General features: G+C 41.1%; 2 protein-coding genes across 2 annotated transcripts in view; both read right to left on the bottom strand.

Moving 5' to 3' along the window:
• Positions 1-1,086: 1,086 nt before the first annotated feature.
• On the bottom strand, positions 1,087-8,971 carry TCEANC (transcription elongation factor A N-terminal and central domain containing). Its single transcript, XM_080910920.1, has 4 exons — positions 8,825-8,971; positions 7,408-7,508; positions 5,683-5,817; positions 1,087-4,692 (listed from the first exon to the last, which is right to left on the bottom strand). Exon 4 carries the CDS (start codon positions 4,682-4,684, stop codon positions 3,605-3,607), a length of 1,080 nt encoding a protein of 359 aa, XP_080767046.1. The 5' UTR covers positions 4,685-4,692; positions 5,683-5,817; positions 7,408-7,508; positions 8,825-8,971; the 3' UTR covers positions 1,087-3,604.
• Positions 8,972-21,658: 12,687 nt separating this feature from the next.
• EGFL6 (EGF like domain multiple 6) overlaps positions 21,659-21,957 on the bottom strand; it is a gene marked incomplete at its 3' end in the record, with an annotated part of 54,024 nt that continues 53,725 nt past the window's right edge. Inside the window, exon 12 of the mRNA XM_080910380.1 lies at positions 21,659-21,769. Coding sequence (XP_080766506.1) covers positions 21,659-21,769 — 111 coding nt within the window. The remainder of the gene's footprint in view (positions 21,770-21,957) is intronic.

Raw genomic sequence — 21,957 nt, 5'->3', positions numbered from 1 at the left:
ATGGATTTCCTACCCTGTGCAGTTACCATGGAGACTTGGGTAGAGACTATGTGTTTAGTGCTGACATTCTGCACTGTTATTTGATTACTGGCCACAGTGAGGAAATTTTGGATTGGATATATTTTATGAAACATCCATTTGCAAAATTGCAAAGAGGTCCAATAAGTATCAGGATTCAGACAAAAGTATATTCTTCCTATATTTTCATTTGACCATTGTTAATGGCCACTTATCTGGTGTTCCTATATCCATCCTTGTTTCTCTCACCACTTAACAAAGCAGTGGTCTTCCTAAAAGGCACTCAAATCCCATTAACTATAAATTGCCTAGCTTCAATGATTTTTTTAAAAACACAAACCACCTTACACTCCCCAAAGTCCCCAAGTCCTTACTGATATCATGACATACAGTGGACCTCAGGAACTCTGTGGAGTCTTTTACACTGTCTCTCATTCACATCAGCTGTTCCTTATAATCAGGCACCTTCCCATCTCAGAGTCTTCAGAACTGCTCTTTGTTCCTATAAGAGCAATTTTAAATTAGCATTTACCCCACCAGCAATTGTAACAAAACTCTTTTGGCTGGGCAGTGATGGTGGACACCTTTAATCCTAGTACTTGGGAGGCAGAGCCACGTAGATCTCAAGATTAAGGGTAGCCTGCCTTGTTTACAGAGTGAGTTCCAGGTAGCCAAGATTACACAGAGAAACCCTGCAACACCACCAACTAAAAAGAAAAGAAGAAACTCCTCCCTCTTTTATGTGATAAAAGAAAGAAAAAGAAAAAAGAAAAAAAGGGGGGGGGGAGACTCTTCTCTCTCCTTTTAGGGGATAAGACACAGTGTAAGATAATTGTCTATATTTAGAAAATGTAACTGTCTCACTGACCAAAAGAATAAAAACCCACATCACCATTTCCCTATCTCTTGTTGCAAAACTAACTGACAGAGCTTATGGGAAATGAGGAAGACCTCATACATTTTTACAAAAGAATCCTGGAGAATAAGAGATGTTTCCATTTTAAATGCTTTTTATTTTTGATAAATGTAGCTTACAAAAATCTCAATACAAAGAACCATACATAGATACATAGAAAATCCAAACACCAAACTCACTGGAACAAATTAAACAAAGTTTTTATGTGCTGTTTGTGCTCTTGCACAACCACTGTCTAGGATTTAAGATCATTCCCAGTCACATGAAACCACATTTTGTGAAACTTTTGAGTTTTTTGATGACTTTGTAAGTTACTCTTTAAAGAACTAACACATTGCATCATGGTGAACGGCCTGGAATGCCATATGGAGAAAATGCAATGTAACTCAGACTTTCCAGCTTCAAGCTGATTTCTAAATAAATAAATAAATAAATAAATAAAATCTAAAACAGAAATGTTTGGTAGTTTTATGCACCCATTGGGAAACTGTCATATGGGGGTAAAAATATATATAAAGAAAAGCCTCCATACTGGGGAGTTAGAGGATAACTAGTGAAATTGTAAGTTTATATGGAACAGAGAAATAAACTCTTTGATATGATAAAATCAAAGAATGGTGGCTTACACTGAAAATCATAGCACTCTAGTGGCTGGGGCTAGCCAGTGTGAGTTTGAGCCCAGCTTAGGCTGCAGAGTGCAGCTAGTCTTATAAAAATAGAAACTCTTCACATATCATTGCCAAACAACAGAAGAGAAAATCACCTGGCAAAGTGTAAAAGAAGTATATATATGCAAGGTGTGTTGATTATGTATATAATTGTTTCACATGTTTAAAAAAAATCAAAACCCTGAATGACACTGTATTACTTTTTAAAAAGGATTTGTTTATTTTTTATTTATGTATTTATGTATGTATGTATGTATGTATGTATGTATGTATGTATGTATTTATTCATTCATTCATTCATTCATTTATTACGTATACAGCTTTCTGCCTGCACATATCCTACAGGCCAGAAGAGGGCACTAGGTCTTATGGTTGTGATGGTTGTGAGCCACCATGTGGTTGCTGGGAATTAAACTCAGGACTTTTGGAAGAGCAGTCAGTGCTCTTAATCTGAGTCATCTCTCCAGCCCCATACTGTATCATATTTAAGGAAAAAAATCAGTCATAATTACATAAAAAAGGCTTGTGTATATGCATACAAATCAGTAAACATGTTGCAAAGGCCTAAGAGAAGTGAGTTCCTCTTCAGTTAGTATGAAATAAATGTTTCAATTGAAGGAGTAAACTTCCTCTAACAACCGGTGCCATTTTCACATGAGCAGAATTTGAGTTTCAAACCCAACACACATGCCTTTGTGGGCATACAGATTCCTAACATCAAGAAACTATATATCATACTTTATGAAGTGCTATAAAAACAAACAATCAAACAAACAAACAACAAAAATAAACACAGCTCATTCAACTAAGGATGCAGGCACTTAGCCAAATTCTTACAGTGCAACTTTTTCGAGAGTCAAAAGAGACTTGCAAAATGAGAAAATTAAGGACAGAATAAAATTCTAGTCACATAAACTTAGAACACTATTTGCTTAGCACCCATTTCCAAGAGTATACTTCTTACAAAGTCAATATAAAGTCTTACTCAGACTAAATCTTTTTGGGGTTGGCAGTGTTTCTCTACATAACCCAGGCTGCCTTCGACCATGGAATTCTGCCTTAGTATTCCCAATGCTAGGATTACAAGCTTGAAACATGATGCCCTTTTAATAGTTTTGAGACAGGGACTTTGCAAGCCAAACTGGCAACCAAACTCACACAAATCCTCCTGCCTCATTCTCCCTAGCATTTGGATTATAGGTATGTGCCATCACACCTGCTTCACAAGGAAACTGAAAAACCTGGGATCAATGTGAGGCATACTATATATAGTTGTGTAACCTGGGCAAGGGAGCCTCTTTCCTCATCTGTAAAGTCTCCAAAATAACATTAATTTCTTCAAAACTATAGAAAGGCTCAAATGAGAGACTATTTACAGGTAGTTCCTAACTCTAACTGCAACTTAAAATAAACCAAGAAATGACCAGAGCAATATTGATTACTGGGTCCAGTGCCACAGGTTCATACTGAATTGTACTAGGCTTGGCCCTTGGCACCAGTACATTTCAATGCTCCCCAGAAAATTCTAATATATAGTCACTCCTGAGAACCACAGGCCTGCTGCTATGTCAGTGATTCTCAAAGTATCCCAGAGGATCACTTGGGGACTCTGTCAAAATGTAGATCAGGACTCAAGGAGCATCAGGTAAGAGTCTTCTCCTCTAACATGCTCTCAGGCTGTGTGGAGCTACAGTTCCACTCTGAATAAAGTACTACATGTCTACAAAGTATGTGATAGCCTTCTATGGCCTACACATTGGCAAACAACTCTCTTTCTTTAGTCTGAGGACTGTAGTAAGAACAGTATATAAAGCCAGGTGTGGTGGTGTATACTTGTAATGCAAGCACCCATGAGACTGGGCCAGCTATGGCTATATACTGATGCCTTTCACAAACCAAAATCCCAAAGGCAAAAATAAGATTAAGATTTTGTTGGAAAAACCAACACAAAAAGTTATGTTATATATGTAAAACATATGCCCTTGAAAGGATTATTAACAAATCACAAGCACACCCAGTTGTTATGGTACCACTGCTCCCCACACTCATTACAAATGACATAGGTCATTTGTTCATCTGAGTTTGAATTCTGCACCCAACTTGGAAGGAAAAGTGTCCCTCTGGCAATCACAGTGACCTTGCAGTTATATTTATCACAGCGCCTACACTTAATTTTATTTGTCTGTGTGCCATCAATTGTTTGGGGAAGGTGATGCTCCTGAATACTGGATTCTGTGTAGGAAGCTCTCAATTGCTTCAGTTCCTGGTTTGCCATCTCCAGTACAGTCATTTGAGCAAAGTCCCTTGCAGACATGGTTCCAGAGAGCAAGTTTTTTTGTAAATGAGAATTTCTGGGGTTGTTCAGATTGGCAACTTTGCTTCGAATACTCGTTTTATATTTTTTGATATTGTTTGAATGAAGGGTAAAAATGTGATCTTCAATTTCTCTTGCTAAGTTCTGCCAAAAGTGAACTTTTGTGTGATCTGTGGAAGAACTAGCTAATGCTGTGTAAAGAAGTTCTATGCACTTAGATCTCACAGACACCAAGGGATCTTGTAACACAGCTGAGCTTTTGCTAGTGGTTTCAGAGTCCTCACCCTCCAAATAGCCTTCATTAATTTCCATTAGAGCAGTGCCACTTTCAAACCCAATTGCTCCAGCAGGCTTTGCACTATCTTGGGGTGATAGCCTAGAGAGAGAACTACAGAGACCCAGTATCTCATTATGGCTAAAGCCTAATGTCTCATCCTGGCTTTCATCCTGAGAATCTGCTACACTTTTTTCTTTATTAACATCTGTATAGAGTATTTTAAGGCTTTCCCTTGTTTTGAAATGTGCACTCTTATAGAAACCTCTCCACTTTGCCAGCAGACACTTGGCCTTCTTTTTTAAAGCCACTGATGGGCAGTTTTTGAGGACTCTGTAAACAGCTCTGACTACATCTGTCTCTTGAAGATGCTCCCTAGACACATATATCATTTCTAGCTCAGTAAGCTGTTTACCGATCTCCTCAAAATACCTTTTAGACACCAGTTGCTCAATCAAAGAAGCCCTGGCAATGATCTGGCTCTTGTCAGACATTTTCACAGCTGCAAAGAAAAAAAAAAAGGAAAAGATGGTTCAATGTTTTTAAGTTTCCCTTTACTAGCTGCAGCTCCTAGATAGTAAACTAGAACTTCTGCTAGTTGTCCATGTGATGTTTTCTGAAGGAGTAATATAAAGGGTGTGACAAATTAGATACTACAGTGACTTGACTACTCAACTCTCAAGACTTTTATTCTCAATAACAGAAGGAAAATGGCTCTGCAAAGTTTAAGCAGAACATTCAAAGGCTTTCTAGAATATCAGCTATAACTTTCTTACCTCCAACTGTACAAATTAGTATCTTTCTATATTAAGAATATTCAGGAACCTAGCACAGTGGTGCATGCTTACAATCCCAGCAGGTGGGGAGCAGAGTCAGAAGGAATAAGGGTTTACTGCTATCTTTAGATACACAAAAAAGTTAAGGCTAATCTGGGATGCGTGAGACCCTGCCTCATCTTGGGTGGCATTTGATGATCATCTTGGGTATAAAATCATGCTCATAAGACAATGCTGAGCAAATACTGGGCTATTTTCTTTTCATCACCAGCTATGAGACTAAGGTACTTATAATCTTTGTAGATTATAAGGCCTTTATAATCATTGTAGTGGTATTTTTTAATATAAAAAGTAACCAAATAGGAATGCCAATGTCTGAACCAATGTAGAAAAAAAATACAGGCACCACAGGTTGGGAAGCAGGTCTAGTGAACCCTGAAACTGAACAGGATTCAATGTGCTGACATTTGAACTGTTGTAATGTAGTAAATGTGATGTATACAATTTGTGATAGTTTGTAATATTTATCTCTTAACAATGGGAGACAATGAATGTTTACTGAGCAAGTGTATTGTGCTATCTATGCTCAGGTTAGTTCAAGTTACATAATAAGCCTGGGATATGAATTTCATCTAACTAGAATGTTTCCATGTAAAAACATCTTTGTCTACATTTGCCACAAAAGAGTAATACTTCATTTATTCCCTTGAACACACCTGACAAGCACCTCAGGAGATATTCTCTTCTGTCACAAAATGTCCAAGATTCTTTCTCTCATTTCACTTGTGAGTTTATTTTCTTGTCACTCTACAGCAACTTGCTTGTACGCATTTATTATATCCTGGAAAGTCCTGGAAAACAAAGTCCACCTCAATTCTAGTTTTGTTTTGTTTTGGCATTCAGAGCTCTTCTACCATAAAAATAGAATGATGATGAGAAAAGGGTGGGGAAAGAGAGGATAATGGAATACGTGTGACATGAAAGAGGAAGGGGCAAGGACAGGAATCCCTCAGAGGGGGAAAGGAAGCATAGAGAGGACAGAGAGTAAGGGAGATAAATTACAATAAAGCATGATATCTACAAATAAAATGCATTAACAAAACCTACTATTCTGAACTGGGTAGGGGTGAGCCCATTGGTGAACCAGTGGCCCACACCTTTAATCCCAGCACTTGGAAGGTAGAGGTAGGTGGATCTCTGTGAATTTGAGGCCAGTCTAGTCTACAAATCAAATTCAAGGACACTCAGGGCTACAGAGAGAAACCTTGTCTCAAAAAACCAAAACCAAGAGCTAGAGAGATGGCTCAGTGATTAAGAGCACTGACTGCTCTTCCAGAGATTCTGAGTTCAAATCCCAGCAACCACATGGTAGCTCACAACCATCTGTAATGGGATGTGATGCCCTTTTCTGGTGCATCTGAAGATTGCTACAGTGTGCTTATAATCAATCAATCAATCAATCAATCTTTAAAATCATGGTGTCCACTGTGGGATAATTAAGTAGATCTGAGCAGTCTTGGATATAGATGCTCAAATAACTATAGCTCCTAGAAGTGTGGGGGTACTAGACAAATTGGCTAAGTTTCCTGTGTCTCTACTTTCTCATCTTCAAAATGGGTGATTCTGCCATCCTGGATTAATATGTGAATCAAATGAGATAGTTTTAATCAATCACTTAGTGTTTATAAAGTGACTGACAATTATGTAAATCTACAATACAAAGTTAAAAAAATTGCCAGGGGCCACCTTTACCAGTGGATAAAGGTTCTTGCATCAAGCCTAATACCATGAGATCGATCCCTAGAATATAGCAGAGGAAGAGAACTGACAAGTTGTCCTCTGACTTCTACATGTGCAGCCACACACCATAAATACATTAACTGCAAATTAAAAATAAATAAATTTGCCAGGTATACTGACACACACATATCCTAGCACTTAGGAGGCTAAGAAAGGATGATTGTCAATTCCAAACAACATGAGCTTTATAGTGACAGTTTGTATTAAAAAAACATTAAAAAATTAATATCTATCATACTAGCTGTTGTTCCAGGACAAGAGGTCAGCAACATTTTCTGTAAAAGGACAGATAGAAAATACTTTGGACTTCTGGTGCAGACTATTCAACTCTATCTTTGCAGTGGGAACAACAGACAACAAATATTGAATGGGGCTGGAGCAAGAGTAAAGCAGTTGTAAGCTGCTGTTGCAGAGGAGCCAGGTTCAGTTTCCAGCACTGGGTGGCTCACAAGTGTGTATAACCCTGCCTTAGGAAAATCTGATGCCTTTGGCCTCCAATGGGACTGGCACTCACATGCAAATACCCCCCCCCCAGCATCTATCTATAGTAAAACATAATAAGGAAAGCTGCTTGCTGTGCAATGAGGACCTAAGTCTGAATCCCCAGCATCCACATAAAATGCCAGGCTTATGGTGCATACCTGTAATTCCAGCAACGGGAAGAGACAGGTCAATCTTTGGAGTTCGCTGGACAGACAGTCTAGCTGAATTGGTAAGCTTCAGGTTCAGTGACAGACACTGTCTAAAAAACAAAAGGAAGGGACAGTAATTAAGGAAGACATCTAAGTTGAGTTTCATAAATTCTTTTTAAACATGTGTGTGTGTGTGTGTGTGTGTGTGTGTGTGTTGGGGGAGGGGGTATGGAGGTGAGGTTTACTTCACGGAGTACTTCCCTAGCATGCACAGGGCCCTGAGTTTGCACCCTCCCCACCCTCAGTACCCCTCTCCCCTTCACAAGCACCTCATAAAGCCAGTGTGGTCAGATAGAGGCCAGCCAGGGCTATAAGAGACCTTATTTCAAACTAGAAAGTGGGCAGTCTGTGTTTGTCCACAGGGTATTGTTTGTAAGCGCCTTTTGTAGCATCACTATCTCACATAGACTTCAAGCCAGGAAAATGTCTTTAAATGTGTGATAGTGTGTTAAAAATTAATTAATTCTAATTTTACTCAGCCAAAATCTTTTTTCCCTTAAACATTCGGTGGAAGGAATCACGCCCAGGGCTTTATGCTCTACTACTGAGCCCACCTAAGCTGTACCCTTATACTGCCTTTCAAAAGCTGATAAACAGGTATTTTAACTCCTTTTTGTGTTAATTCTCAAAAAAGTCTGCCAGCGCTTCATACTTATAACACACTCCAATTCAGATCAGACACATTTCTTGGCAGTTGTAGTTCAAGTACTTAATATGTGTATATGTTTTACCATTCACCAGTGTATGTATGCATGCGTGTATGTATGCACACATATACATGCACAGTGTGTGGACATATTAACACCTTTTACAGTGGCAACAACATTAGGCCCTACAATGTGTTGCCTGAATGCACGTAGACGCCTGGAAATAAGGAATATTATAAGGAAGGGCAAACACACATCTGCACTAAAACCGCCTAAAGATTTAGAAAATGGACAGGAATATTCACTGTGAAATTTTCCAGAAGCTTAGGGAACAGACCAGCAGTAACCCATCCGCTTAAATCTTTAAATATCTCTCAACATCGAGTGGGGAAAAATGAAAATTTCTAGCTCTAGGATACACTTAACGGTGGGGCTTCAGGGCCCTGGCTCAGAAGGGAAAGGATGGGGCGGGGGACGGGGGGGGTGGAGACACTAAACGCAAGCAGGAGAATTGCTGTCTTTAGACAGCCACTTTAGGATCCCGAGGGAAGGGACAAGAAACGTGCCCGCTCAGAGAGATTCCGGTGGGTGGAGTTGAGTACTAAACAAAGACTGAAGAAATCCACCCCTTAGGGGACAGCCCTAAGGCCTGTGAACAAGCAATGGCGGCGCGACTTCCGGCCCGCCCAAACAACAGCTAAAAGAGGAGGGAATTCAACCTTAGAGCCGCCCGGGAACAGGGAGCGCCAGAGCGCCCCTGCGAGCCGGGATGGACTTCCACTGGAAACGAGAGTTAGCCCTTCAGCGGGGGCCGAGCTAACGGAAAATGGCAGAAAGCCGCCTTCCAAGAGGCTCGGCCACCGCCCTAGCGGCCACAGCACAGCCCGCCCGGAAACGCAGGCACCACCCTAGAGTGCTCTGCGCAGGCGCCTCTGGAGTGAACTTCCGTTTCTCAGGGCCGGATGACGTATCCTGCACCGGTCCTACGTTCGGGCGAGCATGAGTGGGTGTGAGAGTTGACGCTGACGTGGCGCCTGCGCAGAAAGATCCGAAGCGCGCGGGGGCGGGGCCTCTTAAGCCGTCAGAGCCGTTCCCTGAGGGAGGAGCTCAGGCCGGAAGTGAGACTAACTGGCTTAGTTTGTTGATGTGCTTACTCTTTTTATTTTCGGTCAAAACAGCAAAACAGATTAACAAAAACAGCCATGGTGGACCCTAGTAGGCAAATGCTGAAGACTAAAGAACAAGACAGGAGGATCCGGAGTTCGAGGCCAGCCTGGGCCAAACCTTTAAAAAGGCTGGACCTAATACATGCCTCCCTAAATAAATAAAAATAACCAAATGTAAATACCTTTATCAGAACAATAAAATAAAAATGGCTGACTGTAATGACCTGTAATAATAAATGGTTGGGTTTTTTAAAAAAAATCAATATAAAAATGGCGGAACCTGGCAGCATGTAATACTAGCGCTCCAGAGGCAGAGATGGGAGGAGAATCTCCGTAATTTCCGGGCCAGCTAGGGTTACCTAGTAAGACTATCACGACCAGCCAGCAAAAAGACAAGCCATAATTACTGACATGCTTAACAGTAATTAGTCTAACAAGCATGTAACATACATTACAAGAATGAAAGGAAGTAGTAAACATTCATTAATTAGTCACGAGCAACCTAAACGCACCTGTACACATTTGCCTGCAAGGACTAAAACCACACTGATAATGGAACGAGGAAATGTGGCAGCCTCCTTTGACCAAAACAATTTAGGAAAAAGTTTAAGGTAAAGCAAATCCTCCAGTGTTGTGTACTGGATACGATCGCAGCAGGTACACTGCTGAGTAAGCCTGTCATGAGTCTAAGAGATTTTACCTCAGAAGAGGGAGGACAAGGAACTCCCAGTGATCAGGATAAGGGATGTCTAATTATTTTTATGTTTTGGATGGTTAAGTATTAGGGTATGATTACAAAGCAATCTTGGTTTGGTTTAAACACAGAGTCTCGCACAACTATGTAGCCCAGGCTGTCCCCAAACTAGGATAATCTTCTTGCTCTCCAAGTGCTGATATTATGGATGTGTATCACTAGGCCCAGTGTAGGACTCTTGTTTTTGTCATGGCTTATCACTCACAGAAAGTAGCCCCATGTTGAAGTTCTCTGAAATTGTGTTTTGCAAAATAACAAGGTTTTGATTGCCAACTTGACACACCTGGGAAGAAGGAGCCTCAATTGAAGAACTGGACACGTCTGGGGGGCATTTTCTTTATTTGTAATTGATGCAGGAGGGCTCAGCCCACTGTGGGAAGGCAGTACTGTCCTTAGGTCTGGGCTGCTACAAAAGGTACCAAAGGTAGCAGATGTGTACTTGGGAGCAAGCCAGTAAGCAGCATTCCTCCATGGTTCCTGCTTCAAGTTCCTGCCCTGATTTCCTTCAGTACTGGACTGTAACCTGTAAGATGAAATATGTCCTTTCCTCCCTAAGTTGTGTTTGGCCACTGTGTTTCCCAGCAACAGAAAGCAAACTAGGATAGAACCCAATAGGATTTTTGCTGACGATCTGACAGGATGGAGCTGACACAGGTGGGTGGTGCAGAGTGAAGAACTGGGGCAGATGTTGAGGGTGGGTGGCTATCGAGGATGAGAAGCTCTGAGGAAATTGAAGCATCAGACCTCTGCTAAAGCTGGGCTGTAAAGGTGTGTACACGTAAGTCTTAGAAGACCCTTCAGGAGCCTGGCTTGAGTTTGGCTTACAAAGAATCTTTGTCATTTCATTTTTTGCTTGTTACAAAACACAATAGTTTTTGGATAGCTTAATCTTAGTAGAACTCATTTGATCAAAGACTGACATTCAGGAATTAGGCAGTGCTACCCAGAACCAGAGAAGAAAAATTCAGAGCATTCTTGGGGAAATATTAGTTGGGTGGAAAGGCAGCATAATCGTGGAGAAATGACTTGGCTTGATGCTGCTCCAAATGGGACTGTGAATACACAGTCTGCTCACTTGGGATACTGTGCTTGACTGAGACTTAACTATTACACTTGCCCGGTAGAGTTGCACTTTCTTTACATCGAGATTAGGCTGCAGTTCACTGTGCAGCATTTCTAGGTAACCTTCTATTTAATGTCATATGCCTTAATGGTAATTTTTTTTTGGACTTCTGTTACTTTTAGGTTCATTTTCTGAGTTACTCTGGCCACCTTTGGGAACGTGTATCTCTCAGCTGAGTGGAGAGTGCTTGCTTAAGGTGAGCTAGGTCTTGAGTTCAGCCCTGACCACTGGAAGCCTGGGGGATCCCAGGGCAAGGGGGGGGGGGATTTGTAATGTACAATTCTTGAAATATATGATAGTTTTTTCAACGGTTGTAGCGAGGGATTAGGGAGATGGCTCAGTGATTAAGAGCACTTGTTGCTCTATCAGAGCATTTGGGCTTGATTGTCAGCACCCACAAGGTGGCTCACAGCTGTGTGAAATTCTGGGATTGATGACTCTGAGTTTCTACCGCTGTTGGTCCTAGGCACATACATGGTACACAGACCCACATACATGCAGGCGAATAGCTGTACCAGAATGAAGGTGTAGCTGAGCTCTAGAGTGGTTGGTTGTGCGAGCATGAAAATATGCCCCAGCTTCTATCCCTAGCAGCCCACTGAAACCCCAAACCAAACAGGCCTACCAAAAATATTTTAAAATTCCATGAATAAATTAGTCTAAATATTAAAAGTTATTTCAAAAGCTGCCAGTCTTTTTTTCAGGGGCATTATAACCAGTTTTGTTTGTTTGTTTGTTTTTTGTTTTTTTTAAATGACCCTTATAAATGGAGGAAAAAAAAACATTAGCCAAAGAATACCAGATATGACCCAGACACCAGATGGTGTGAAGGAAAAATACCCAAAACTCTAAAACACAGCATCCATGTAGATCTGCCTTGGCCACTGCAATCGGCGTGTACTGGTTTTCATGTTTAGATATGATTTAAAAGTTGGTTCCTAGTTCCACTGCCTCAATGCCAAGTTCTCAGCCACCATGGATAATGGGTATTGTATTATATGGCACAGGTAGACAGCATGTCCATTACTGCAGGAACTTGTGTGGAAGAGTCCTGGCTCAGCTCATCTGGACTAACTCCATAAAAAGAGCTGGAAATAGACACCAAGAAAACTGCTGAGAATTTTATTGTTTGGAGTGATTTTAAGTTGACTGTGAATTAAAGCTCTCAGTTCTACGATCAGTTAAACAGAGGCTTTGGGTCTTTGGTACACTTGTTTACTTTCCTATTTGATGTATATCACTGTCATGCCTGACTGTTCATCTGTAAATCACATGAGTGCCTGGTACCCGCAGAGAGAATCAGATAGATGCTCTGAAACTGGAGTTACAGATGGCTGGGAAATGAAACTGGATCCTGTGCAAGAACAGCAAGTGCTCTGAAGCAGTGAGCCATTTCTGCAGCCCTGGGTCTTTGTTTTTAAAAAGCACCTTTCAGCTGTTTCAGTACTCTGAGATGCTCTTGGATCAATTTCATTTCGTGCAGTGGAAACTACTTTTCAATCCTAATTAGTTCTCTGAGTGGCAACATGGATTTCCTGAGCTCAGATAGACAGCCCTTTCCTGTAAATTCCCAAGGAACCGAGGCAAAAATCCTCCCGAGGGCCTCTCCAGAAGCTCACTTAGGAAAAGGCTGCAGATGTCTGTGGAATGAAGTCAGAGTAATTGCATATCTTTGGGGGTTCTAAGGTGCTGACGGACATTCATTTCCTGTTAAACACCAGGACCAGACTTTGGGCTCAGCTGGGGGTGTTCATAAAGCTCAGAGAATATAGTGTTTTTTTTTTTTTTAAGAGCTGTTCCTTTCAAGTTTCAAGAGTTACAGAATGGCAGGAAACATAAAAACACAATGATCGTAGAAGCACAAACTCTAGGTTTGACTTCTGCAAGAAATACCTCAGATCTGCACAGGTAAAAGGACACAGAAGCAGTGAATCTTCCAGGAAAAGGACCCTCACCAGGAAAGTCACTGTCTGCACAGACCAGGCCGTGGCTGGCTGGTGAGCCAGAGACTGAAAAGAGTGATTCTCAGCTAGGAGTGGGGAGGTCGAACCTATCTCCAAGCTCAGGAGGGCAACTGGATCTTTGGCTATATTTTAAAAAATATAGCACTTAAAAGTGTAAAAATAATCACATTTATTTATTATTGTGTTTGTATGTATGTATGTCAGAGGACAAACTGTGAAAGTCAGTTCTCTTTCTACTATGTGGGCTCCAGGGATTAAACTCAGATTGTCAGGGTTGGTGGTAAGCACCGTTACTTCTGCCAACACACACACACACACACACACACACACACACACACACACACACACAATGTATGTACTTATATAGCATAGGTTAAAGATTTTTCTCTTCTTTGTTGTTGTTGTTTTTTGTTTTTTGTTTTTGTTTTTTTTTTTTTTTTGTTTTTTTTTTGAGACAGGATTTCTCTATGTAGCCCCTGGCATTTCTAGAACTCCCTCTGTAGACCAGGCTGGCCCAGAATCCAGAGATCTGCCTGCTTCTGACTCCAGAGTGCTGGGATTAAAGGCAGAGGCCACCACACCTAGCTAAAGTTTTTCACTTTTAAAATTTGTGTTGAGTGCTAACTTCATTGTTGTAAGCCCTTTATTTTGGAGACAAGATCTCCCTCTGTAACCTAGGCTGGCCTTGAACACATATTGGAACCCCTGCCTCAAGCTGCAGAGTGCTGTGGTTATAGGTGTATACCGGCAGTCCTGGTTTGGGTGTTTGACATTTAATTATCACAGAGTCGTGATTTTGTTGTCTTTTGTTGACAAGTGAGCACGCTAAAGTGGATACTGATTAAAATTATATCTTGGTAAAAAATGTCTTCCAGATGAAGATTTGCTCTCAGGGACTTCCTGTTTGTCTATCCTACTATACAGGGTAAGTTCTACCTGGCTTCCATCTCCAGAGCTTAGTGTTATTTGCCTGAACCTTATTAAAAGCAGACTTACTGGGCTAGAGGATGAGTCAGCAGGTAAAGTGCTTCTTTTACAAGTGTGAAGACCTTAGTTCCAGTCCCCAGCACATATAGAAAAGTTGTCATAGCTCTATATACATCTGTAACCTACATGCTGGATCAGGAAGAGTCCTTGTTTCGAAAAGTAAGATGGAGGAGGGGCTGGGGAGATGACAGTTTAGTGATGAAGAGCTCTTGTTCTTTCATAGAACGATCATTTAGTTCTCAGCACCCGCATTGTGGTTCCCAGCAGTCTATGATTCAAGTTACAGGGGATTTGACATGCTTTTCTGACCTCCTCCAACACACATGCGTGCATACACACACACACCACAGACTCATAGTGCTGGTTTATATAAATTTGGTTCACTCAATTTTATGTCTATGGAATTTGCCTCATTCTCTGTGGTCTTGGCTTGCATTCAGCTAACACAGTATATACATTTTGATATTGGTGGTCATTTGAGTTGTTTTCATTTTGCTTTTGAGTCAGTGCCTCTCTTCATAGCCCTGACTGTCCTGGGACGATATATTGATGGCTGGCTTTGAACTCACTGCCTCCCAAGTGCTGGGATTAAAGGCATGGGCCACCACATCTGGCCTTGTTTTTCTTGGTTCTGGACAATCATGAAATAACCTACTGTGGATATTTTCATCCACTTCTTTTGGTGAACATATGCCCCGTTCTTGAGTATATACTAGGTGGAATTGTTAGGAAGTAGGGCAAGCATTTGTTTTAGACAACACTGCCAAATATTTTTCCAAAATGTTTGTTATAATTGATACTTCTATAAGCAAGGTGTGGAAGTTCTTATATCCTCGCCAACACTTGGATTATCAATTCTTGTAATTTTAGAGATTTCTAGGATGATCTACTTAGGTCCTTAACCCCACTTTAGGATCACCTGGTGTTGTGATTTGCATGAGAAATGTCCCTCTTGGGCTCCTGTAATTCAGTACTTGGTCCCTAGTTAGTGGATGCTGTTTGGGGAGGTCAGAACTCACAGAATTCGAACCTTGCCAGAGGAAGTTAAGTCACTTCTTCTGTTTCTCTGGGGAGAGGATTTTGAAACTTTATAGCCCCATTTTACTTCCAGTTGGCACCTTTCTACTTCCTGTGAGCGGTCTAAATGTGATCTCTCAGTTTCCTGCTCCTGCTGCTATGCCTTCCATGTCAGTATGGACATCCACTCTTCTTCAATCATAACCCCAAATAAATGATTGTGATCACGGTGGTTTGTTGTTGTTGTTTGCTTTGTTTTTTTTTTAATCACAGCAACAGAAAAGTAATGGATAGGGGGCTGGAGAGATGGCTCAGTGCTTAAGAGTACTGACTGCTTTTCCAGAGGTCCTGAGTTCAAATCCCATCAACCACATGGTGGCTCACAATCATTTGTAATGGGATCTGATGCCCTCTTCTGGTGTGTCTGAAGAGCTATAGTGCACTCATGTATAATAAATACATCTTTTTTTTTTTTAAGTAACGGATAAACTTTGAGAACTCCTGGAGGTTAGGCTGAACCTAAAGCCAACGAAATCAGAACCAGCTTTAACTTACCTTGTAAATGGCTAGTCAGGGTACCTGTTTATCCCCAGGCAGGGCCGCTCCCTGATCCCCATCCACTTCGTGATTTTCCTCTCTGAAATGAGATTTTATATAGTCCAGGCTGGACTTCCAGTTCATATGTAACTGAGGGTATCCCTGAATTTCAGACCCCTTCTTCTTCTACTTCCTAAGTTCTGGGCTTACAGATGTGTACCACCACTAGTCACACAAGCACGCACACATGTAATATGTACATTTTAAAAGTACATATAGTCCCATCTAACCTTAGTACTTAAATCACTCATTCGGTTTAAAGATCAGACCTTTCATCTTCCAGCAAAGAGAAAGATGAATAAGTCAGTTTTTTCACTGCCTCATCTTACCCAGACCCTCTATTACTTTTCTTTTGTTCGCTCCAGTAGCACTGTAGGTGGGGAGGAGGGGGATGGGGGGTGTTCTTATTTGATTAGTGTGTGTGGTTGAGAATGCTGTCTCTCAAACATAGCTGTGTTATTTGGGAAAACCCGTGTACTTAAGCTTCCATAGATTGATAGGAACTGAATAAACAGAGGAGTAACAAAAGACCCAGAAATCTGGCTTCAATCACAAGATGAAAATTTAAAACCACAGTTTTCAAACGATTTTGTTGGTAGACATTATTCAGAGTCCCAGAAAATGAATCAAAATTCAAACTCATTAGAAAGATATAGGAAAATGTACAAGAAGAAATGAGACAAGGAGATGTTATTTCACGTAAATACCTCCTTTTGTCTGTTCCGTTGTCTGTCCCGTTGCCATTTAGAAATCTGAGCTGAGGCCTAGCATCTGGGATTTGATTCCATCAGTGTGGCCGGTTTCCAGGACTACAGACAGGCAGTAGCCAGCGATTCCGACGCGTGGTCTGCTTCTCGAAATGGCTTGCTCCACGCTGGTCTTTGGGCTTTCCTTTTACAGGGAGGCTGTCTTGTAACAGTTCATTCGAACAGTGAGTCATGAGTGTTGACCCCACAGGGCACGGGGCTGTGCTTCCTTATCTGTCATCTTCTTCCCTTAAAAAAAAAAAAAAGCCATGTAGCTTCTTGGTACTTTTTCTCAGACTGATAGTGCATTCTTCACCCGTAGCCTTCCTTCGCTCTGCATGCCTGGAGCCAGAAAACCTTTTAAAGGATGATTGTGTTCTGTACAGCCATTTTACTGTTCTGATTTGAGGGTTCTAAGAAAGGAACTTCTCATCTCGCCCCCATTTTCCTCACAGTAAACTGATGCACAGCAGCTGCACTGTTTGGCTTCTGAGATAGTATTTGTGGAAGTTACTCTTGGCTTGAAAGCAGACTCAAAGGCCACCTGATCCATGGTTGCTGAAGAGAATGGAAGAGGTCCTCCTTTGTTGGGAAGAGTCTGGTGTACTGGCTGGAATGGATAAGCCTTCCATTCCAGCTTTTTCACAATGGTAATCTTATATGGTGGCCTTAGACAGAACAGACTCAGCATTCCTCACTTCCTAAGTGGCTAATTAGGTGCCTGTTTGCCCTAAGCAGGGGGAACATTCTGACCTCAGCCATCCTCTGTGACTTTTCTTTTCCATTTGGAACAGGATCTCATGTAGCCCAGGCTGGCCTTGAATTCCATATAGAGCCAGGGTGATCTTGAATTTCTCCTCTTTTCTCCACTCCCCTGGGCTATGATTACAGGAAGGCACTGCTGTGTCCAGTTTATTTGGTGCTGGGGCTTGAACAAAGACCTTCTTACATGCTGGGTAAGTCTATGATTGAGTGCCAGCCATCCCTAGCCCCTGACTTTTGACTTTGGAGTAGAGTACTGTGGAAGCTACATTACTGTGGGCAATCATGCAGGCGAAGACGACATCCTTAGTAGGCCATCCCCACAATGGCTCCTTGTCCTGCTTCTAGCTCACTTCCAAGGCTCCTGTCTACGTGTACATTACTATCCTTGCTGTAAGTGACTTGTGTCTGTTTCTGTTACTTATTACCATACCATACTGACATAGCCTTTTTTTTTTTTAAGTGTGGCTTTGTAATTCCAGGACAGGAACAGGCTGACATTACCTCAGCGCCGATATTTCCCATTTGGTTAAGGCATTGAGTGCTATTTGTATGAAATATTACTGAAGAAGGGTTACACTTGAAGTGCCTTCTGTCCCTTCCCTGTGTGTTATGATATAAGACTACTCTCCCATCATTTGTCAGAGACCAGGCCAACGAGACCCAGAACAAGCATTAGGAAGGATGAATTGAGAGAGAATGTGGGATCTGTGAGGCTGGATGCATTAAATGTCTCAAGCGTGACTGAATTGGCAGGGTTTTCATATGCAGAGAGACACATAGGTTTTAAAAGATTGGGGAGGATGCCTGTGAGAAGGAGCAGCAGATTCCCCAGGTGGTATCTGCCTGGTAATAGTCACACTCTAAAACAGAGGCTGCCTCAAGGGGATGTGCCAGGGTTTCTGAGAGATTTCAAACATTGGGATGCAGTTTCCTGTGCTCAGCAGGAGAACTGCGTGGCTGTAGCTGAGACTCATCTTTGGAGAGAACCCTGCCCCCTCCCCCACACACCTCCCTACCCAGAGACAGGGTTTCTTCTGTGTTTCTTTGTGTAGCCCTGGATGTCCTGGAGAAAAAGATGATTTTTTTTTCTCTTTCTTTTGTTTCTCTCCCAACACCCCTCTGACTTTATATCCTTCCTTGACTTTGTTTATTTTTAGACAGTCTCTCTGTGTAGCCCGGCTTGTCTTGGAATTCACTAGACCAGGATGGCCTTGAACATACAGAGCTCTACATGCCTCTGCTGGGGTTAAAGGTATTTGTCATCATCTTCAGACCCTGTTTTGGTATTTTGAGAGAGTTTCATGTAGCTCCAGGTGGCCTTGAATTTGGTATGTAGCTGAGACTAACTTTGAACTTCTAATCCTTCTGCCTCAGTCCCCTGAGTTTAAAGGAGTGTGTCATCATACTCAGCCTAAGAAAAAGACTTTTAGAAGGAATAACAGAATACAATAAGGACGTTACACACTACTCAGGAAGACTAATTAAGAGTTCCAGATTCTGGCCAGTGGGATTATATCCCTTGGCCTTAGTCATTCACCACTAGAAGCCAGATGTGTTGCTGGGGGGGTTGAGGGGGGCTGGGAGACATCCCTAATGTAAACTGTTGGTTGCTGGATGATATGAGTCTATGTGTCACTCCAGTGACAACCTGCCTAGTGTTGAAATGTGGATTTGTGAAAACTCCAGATATTTCAAATCATGTAGCAAAATTTCACATAAATGACATTCAGCTTTGGCACAGGTGGGGTGGGGTTGGAGAGAGGATACTTTCAGTTTTTCAAAGCAAATTATATTGAAGTAGTACATATGTAGAAAAGCTAATGCAGGTACCATCAAAATGTACTGTTCAGTATTTTTCACATAGTGAACATACCCGTTCAGAAGCAGAAACCACGGACACATGCACATATATAGGAATACACACATACATGCCTCCCACATACCTTTCAAACACCAGAATTACTGATTTTCTACATGTTTCCCCAGGTGTTTCCTTCTAGCACCTTCACACAAGGGTAAACATACCCTAATTCCTCTACTATTGATTTTTTTTTTTTTTTTTTTTTTTTTTTTTTTTTTGGTTTTGACCCTTAGACATAGCACATAGAACATATTTTCTGGATGTTGTTGAGTGCTTCAATTTTATTTATTTTTACTTTATTACTTTTTTTGGAGTCAGGGTCTCACTATGTAGCCCTGACTAACCTAGAACACGTTATTTGTTATACCTGGCTGGCCTTATACCCAGAGACCCACCTGCCTTTGTCACCTGACTACTGGCTTCAAACATGCTTTGTAACCAAGGATGCCACTGAACTTCTTGATCTTCCTGTCTCTACTTCCCAAGTACTGGGATTATAGGTCTGTGCAGCTCTGTCTGATTTTATGCATTGCTGGTGGTTGAACCAAGAACTTAATGCATGCTAGGCAGAACTTTACCATCTGAGCCACATCTCCAGCATCTGCTGGGATTTTTAAGATATTATATATAGTCTAAACTTGAGAGAGCCTCCGATTTGTCAAAGGACTTAATTTCTTGGGAAACCTTTACACAGGGCTCAGGAGGTAGCTCAGTGGTAGATCACTTGTCTAACAGAAACAAGGTTCAATCCCTAGAATGGCAACAAACAAACAATACTCCTCAACCTTCAATGGATTCAATAAATTGAGAAGAATTCATGAAGGTTCAATAAAAGCCAATTTTTAAAACAGAACTATTTCTCACTATTCATTATCTGTCTTGGGGAAGAATTATAAGATGATGCTAAGTGGTTATGATTCAAATCAGCTTGTAACTTTCCCTTCAGACCTTGTAAGTATTCCAAAATGTTGGACCATTTGACACAACAACAACCGATCAAAACCAACCAACCAAAACAAAACCCACTTTTGAAACAGAGTAACAAATTATAACATGTTCCTGAATTGACTGTTCTCCCTCAAAGCATGAGATGCTTTCACTCCACGTATGCTCATTCTGAAGAATTAAATCACCTAAGTGCTGTCTTACAGTCTGAATGCAACAGAATTTAAACAGCAGTCCTGGGGGAAAAATGAGTTCCAGGAAGGACAATTCCTCTTCACTCAGAGAACATGAGCCCTGTATCAAGGGCAAAAGCTTAGTTTGAAGTGCTGTGGACTGGTAGGAAGCTATAGGTAAGTGTTCCTAGCTGGCCTTTCTGCCTGTCATATTCATCTACTAGATTTCACAGATCCATGAGTCTGATGGAAGGTGGCCAATCTGTATGAGTACTGTGTGTTCTTTGCACAAAAACATTGACAAGATTTGCCTGTACTATTTTTTTTTCAGGGATATGTGCATAGTGAACAGCCTTGGTGAATATACATATTATCTTCCTTCTGGAAGAAATTTGAGACCCCCTCTCTCCCTCTCTATTTGGACAAGGTCTCATGTAGCTCAGGTTAGACTCAAATATACAGCATACCCAAGGGTGATCTTAAACTTCAGATCTGCTGGGATTCCATGAAGGCACCTTCATAGGTTCATGACCCAGGATTTCACATGTCAGGCAAGCATTCCACCACATGAACCACCCAAGCCCATTTTTTGTCAATTTTTAAGAATTTTTAAGATTATAAAGTATTTCAACAGTGAAAAGAATACAAAAAATTGTTGTTTTCCAGAATTACACACATAAGTAAACAGAGTCAGTAAGATACCCTTTTATCTTACTATGACACGAGGCATTTTATTGGATATGATTATAAAAAATTAAATGTGCAAGCTTGAGTGTGAAAGAGCAGGCTGAGCCACACAGACACAAATCTTAATGACATTGTTTCAAAGAAATATCTTAACAGTTAAACAGTTTTAAAAATGATTTACTTCATTAGTGTGTGTGTGTGTGTGTGTGTGTGTGTGTGTGTGTGTGTGTAGTTTATGCATGTATACCACACATATGAAAGTATCCACAGAAGCTAGAATGGCATTAGATTCTCTGGAACTGGAGTAGCAGATGGTTGCAAGCCACCACGTGGATGCTGGAAATTGATCCCGGGTCCTCTGGAGAGATGAACATTTAACCACTGGGCCACTTCCCTAGCCCCAACAATTAACCATTTATCTGTACTTATCTTTTTTGTTGCTATTATTCTATAAATGTTACATAGAAAAGTTTACCAACTCATGTAGGAAGAGCAGACATACTGGGCAGGGGAAAATGGTCATGCATTTCCTCAATTTTGTGATATAATGTGGAAAATTCAGAAACAAACGAGAAGGCACAGTGGTATTATATATAAGGCAGGTCTTGATACAAAAAAGGCATCTTATGATAATATTTCTGCTGGAACATTACACACTGTCAGTTTGTATTTATAAAATGGAAGAATCCTAGGATATGATATAAAAAGATACCCCAGAGAATGACATTTAAAAAGCCACATATGAAGTATAAAGAAGGGTAGTGACATTCAACCCTTTACAGATAAAAAGTCATCTGGACACAAGCCTGACACCAGTAAGACACCATCCAGTGCAATTTCTCCAGTTTTGCCTTTGCCACGCTCTGCTTCAAAAATGACCTAATAACAAAGAGAATAGAGGGTTACTTCAAAACAATGTTAGCAAACTATTGGACAGCTATTAACAAGGACTAAACTTGTCCTCTCTACCATATAGCAATTGGCTTTCATATCAACTACATAGCAATGGCTTGATTATATACAATGTGTTTCCTATATGCCAAGTGCTCACAGTGAGGATTCTGTTC

Source organism: Micromys minutus, assembly GCF_963924665.1.
Source record: "Micromys minutus genome assembly, chromosome: X".
NCBI classification, from domain to species: domain Eukaryota; kingdom Metazoa; phylum Chordata; class Mammalia; order Rodentia; family Muridae; genus Micromys; species Micromys minutus.
The sequence above is the reverse complement of the archived record's forward strand: the minus strand, read 5'-3'. Positions and strand labels throughout refer to the sequence as shown.

Excerpts from the sequence above, each read along its gene's own strand:
- TCEANC (XM_080910920.1), bottom strand. The coding sequence starts at position 4,684 with ATGTCTGACAAGAGCCAGATCATTGCCAGGGCTTCTTTGATTGAGCAA.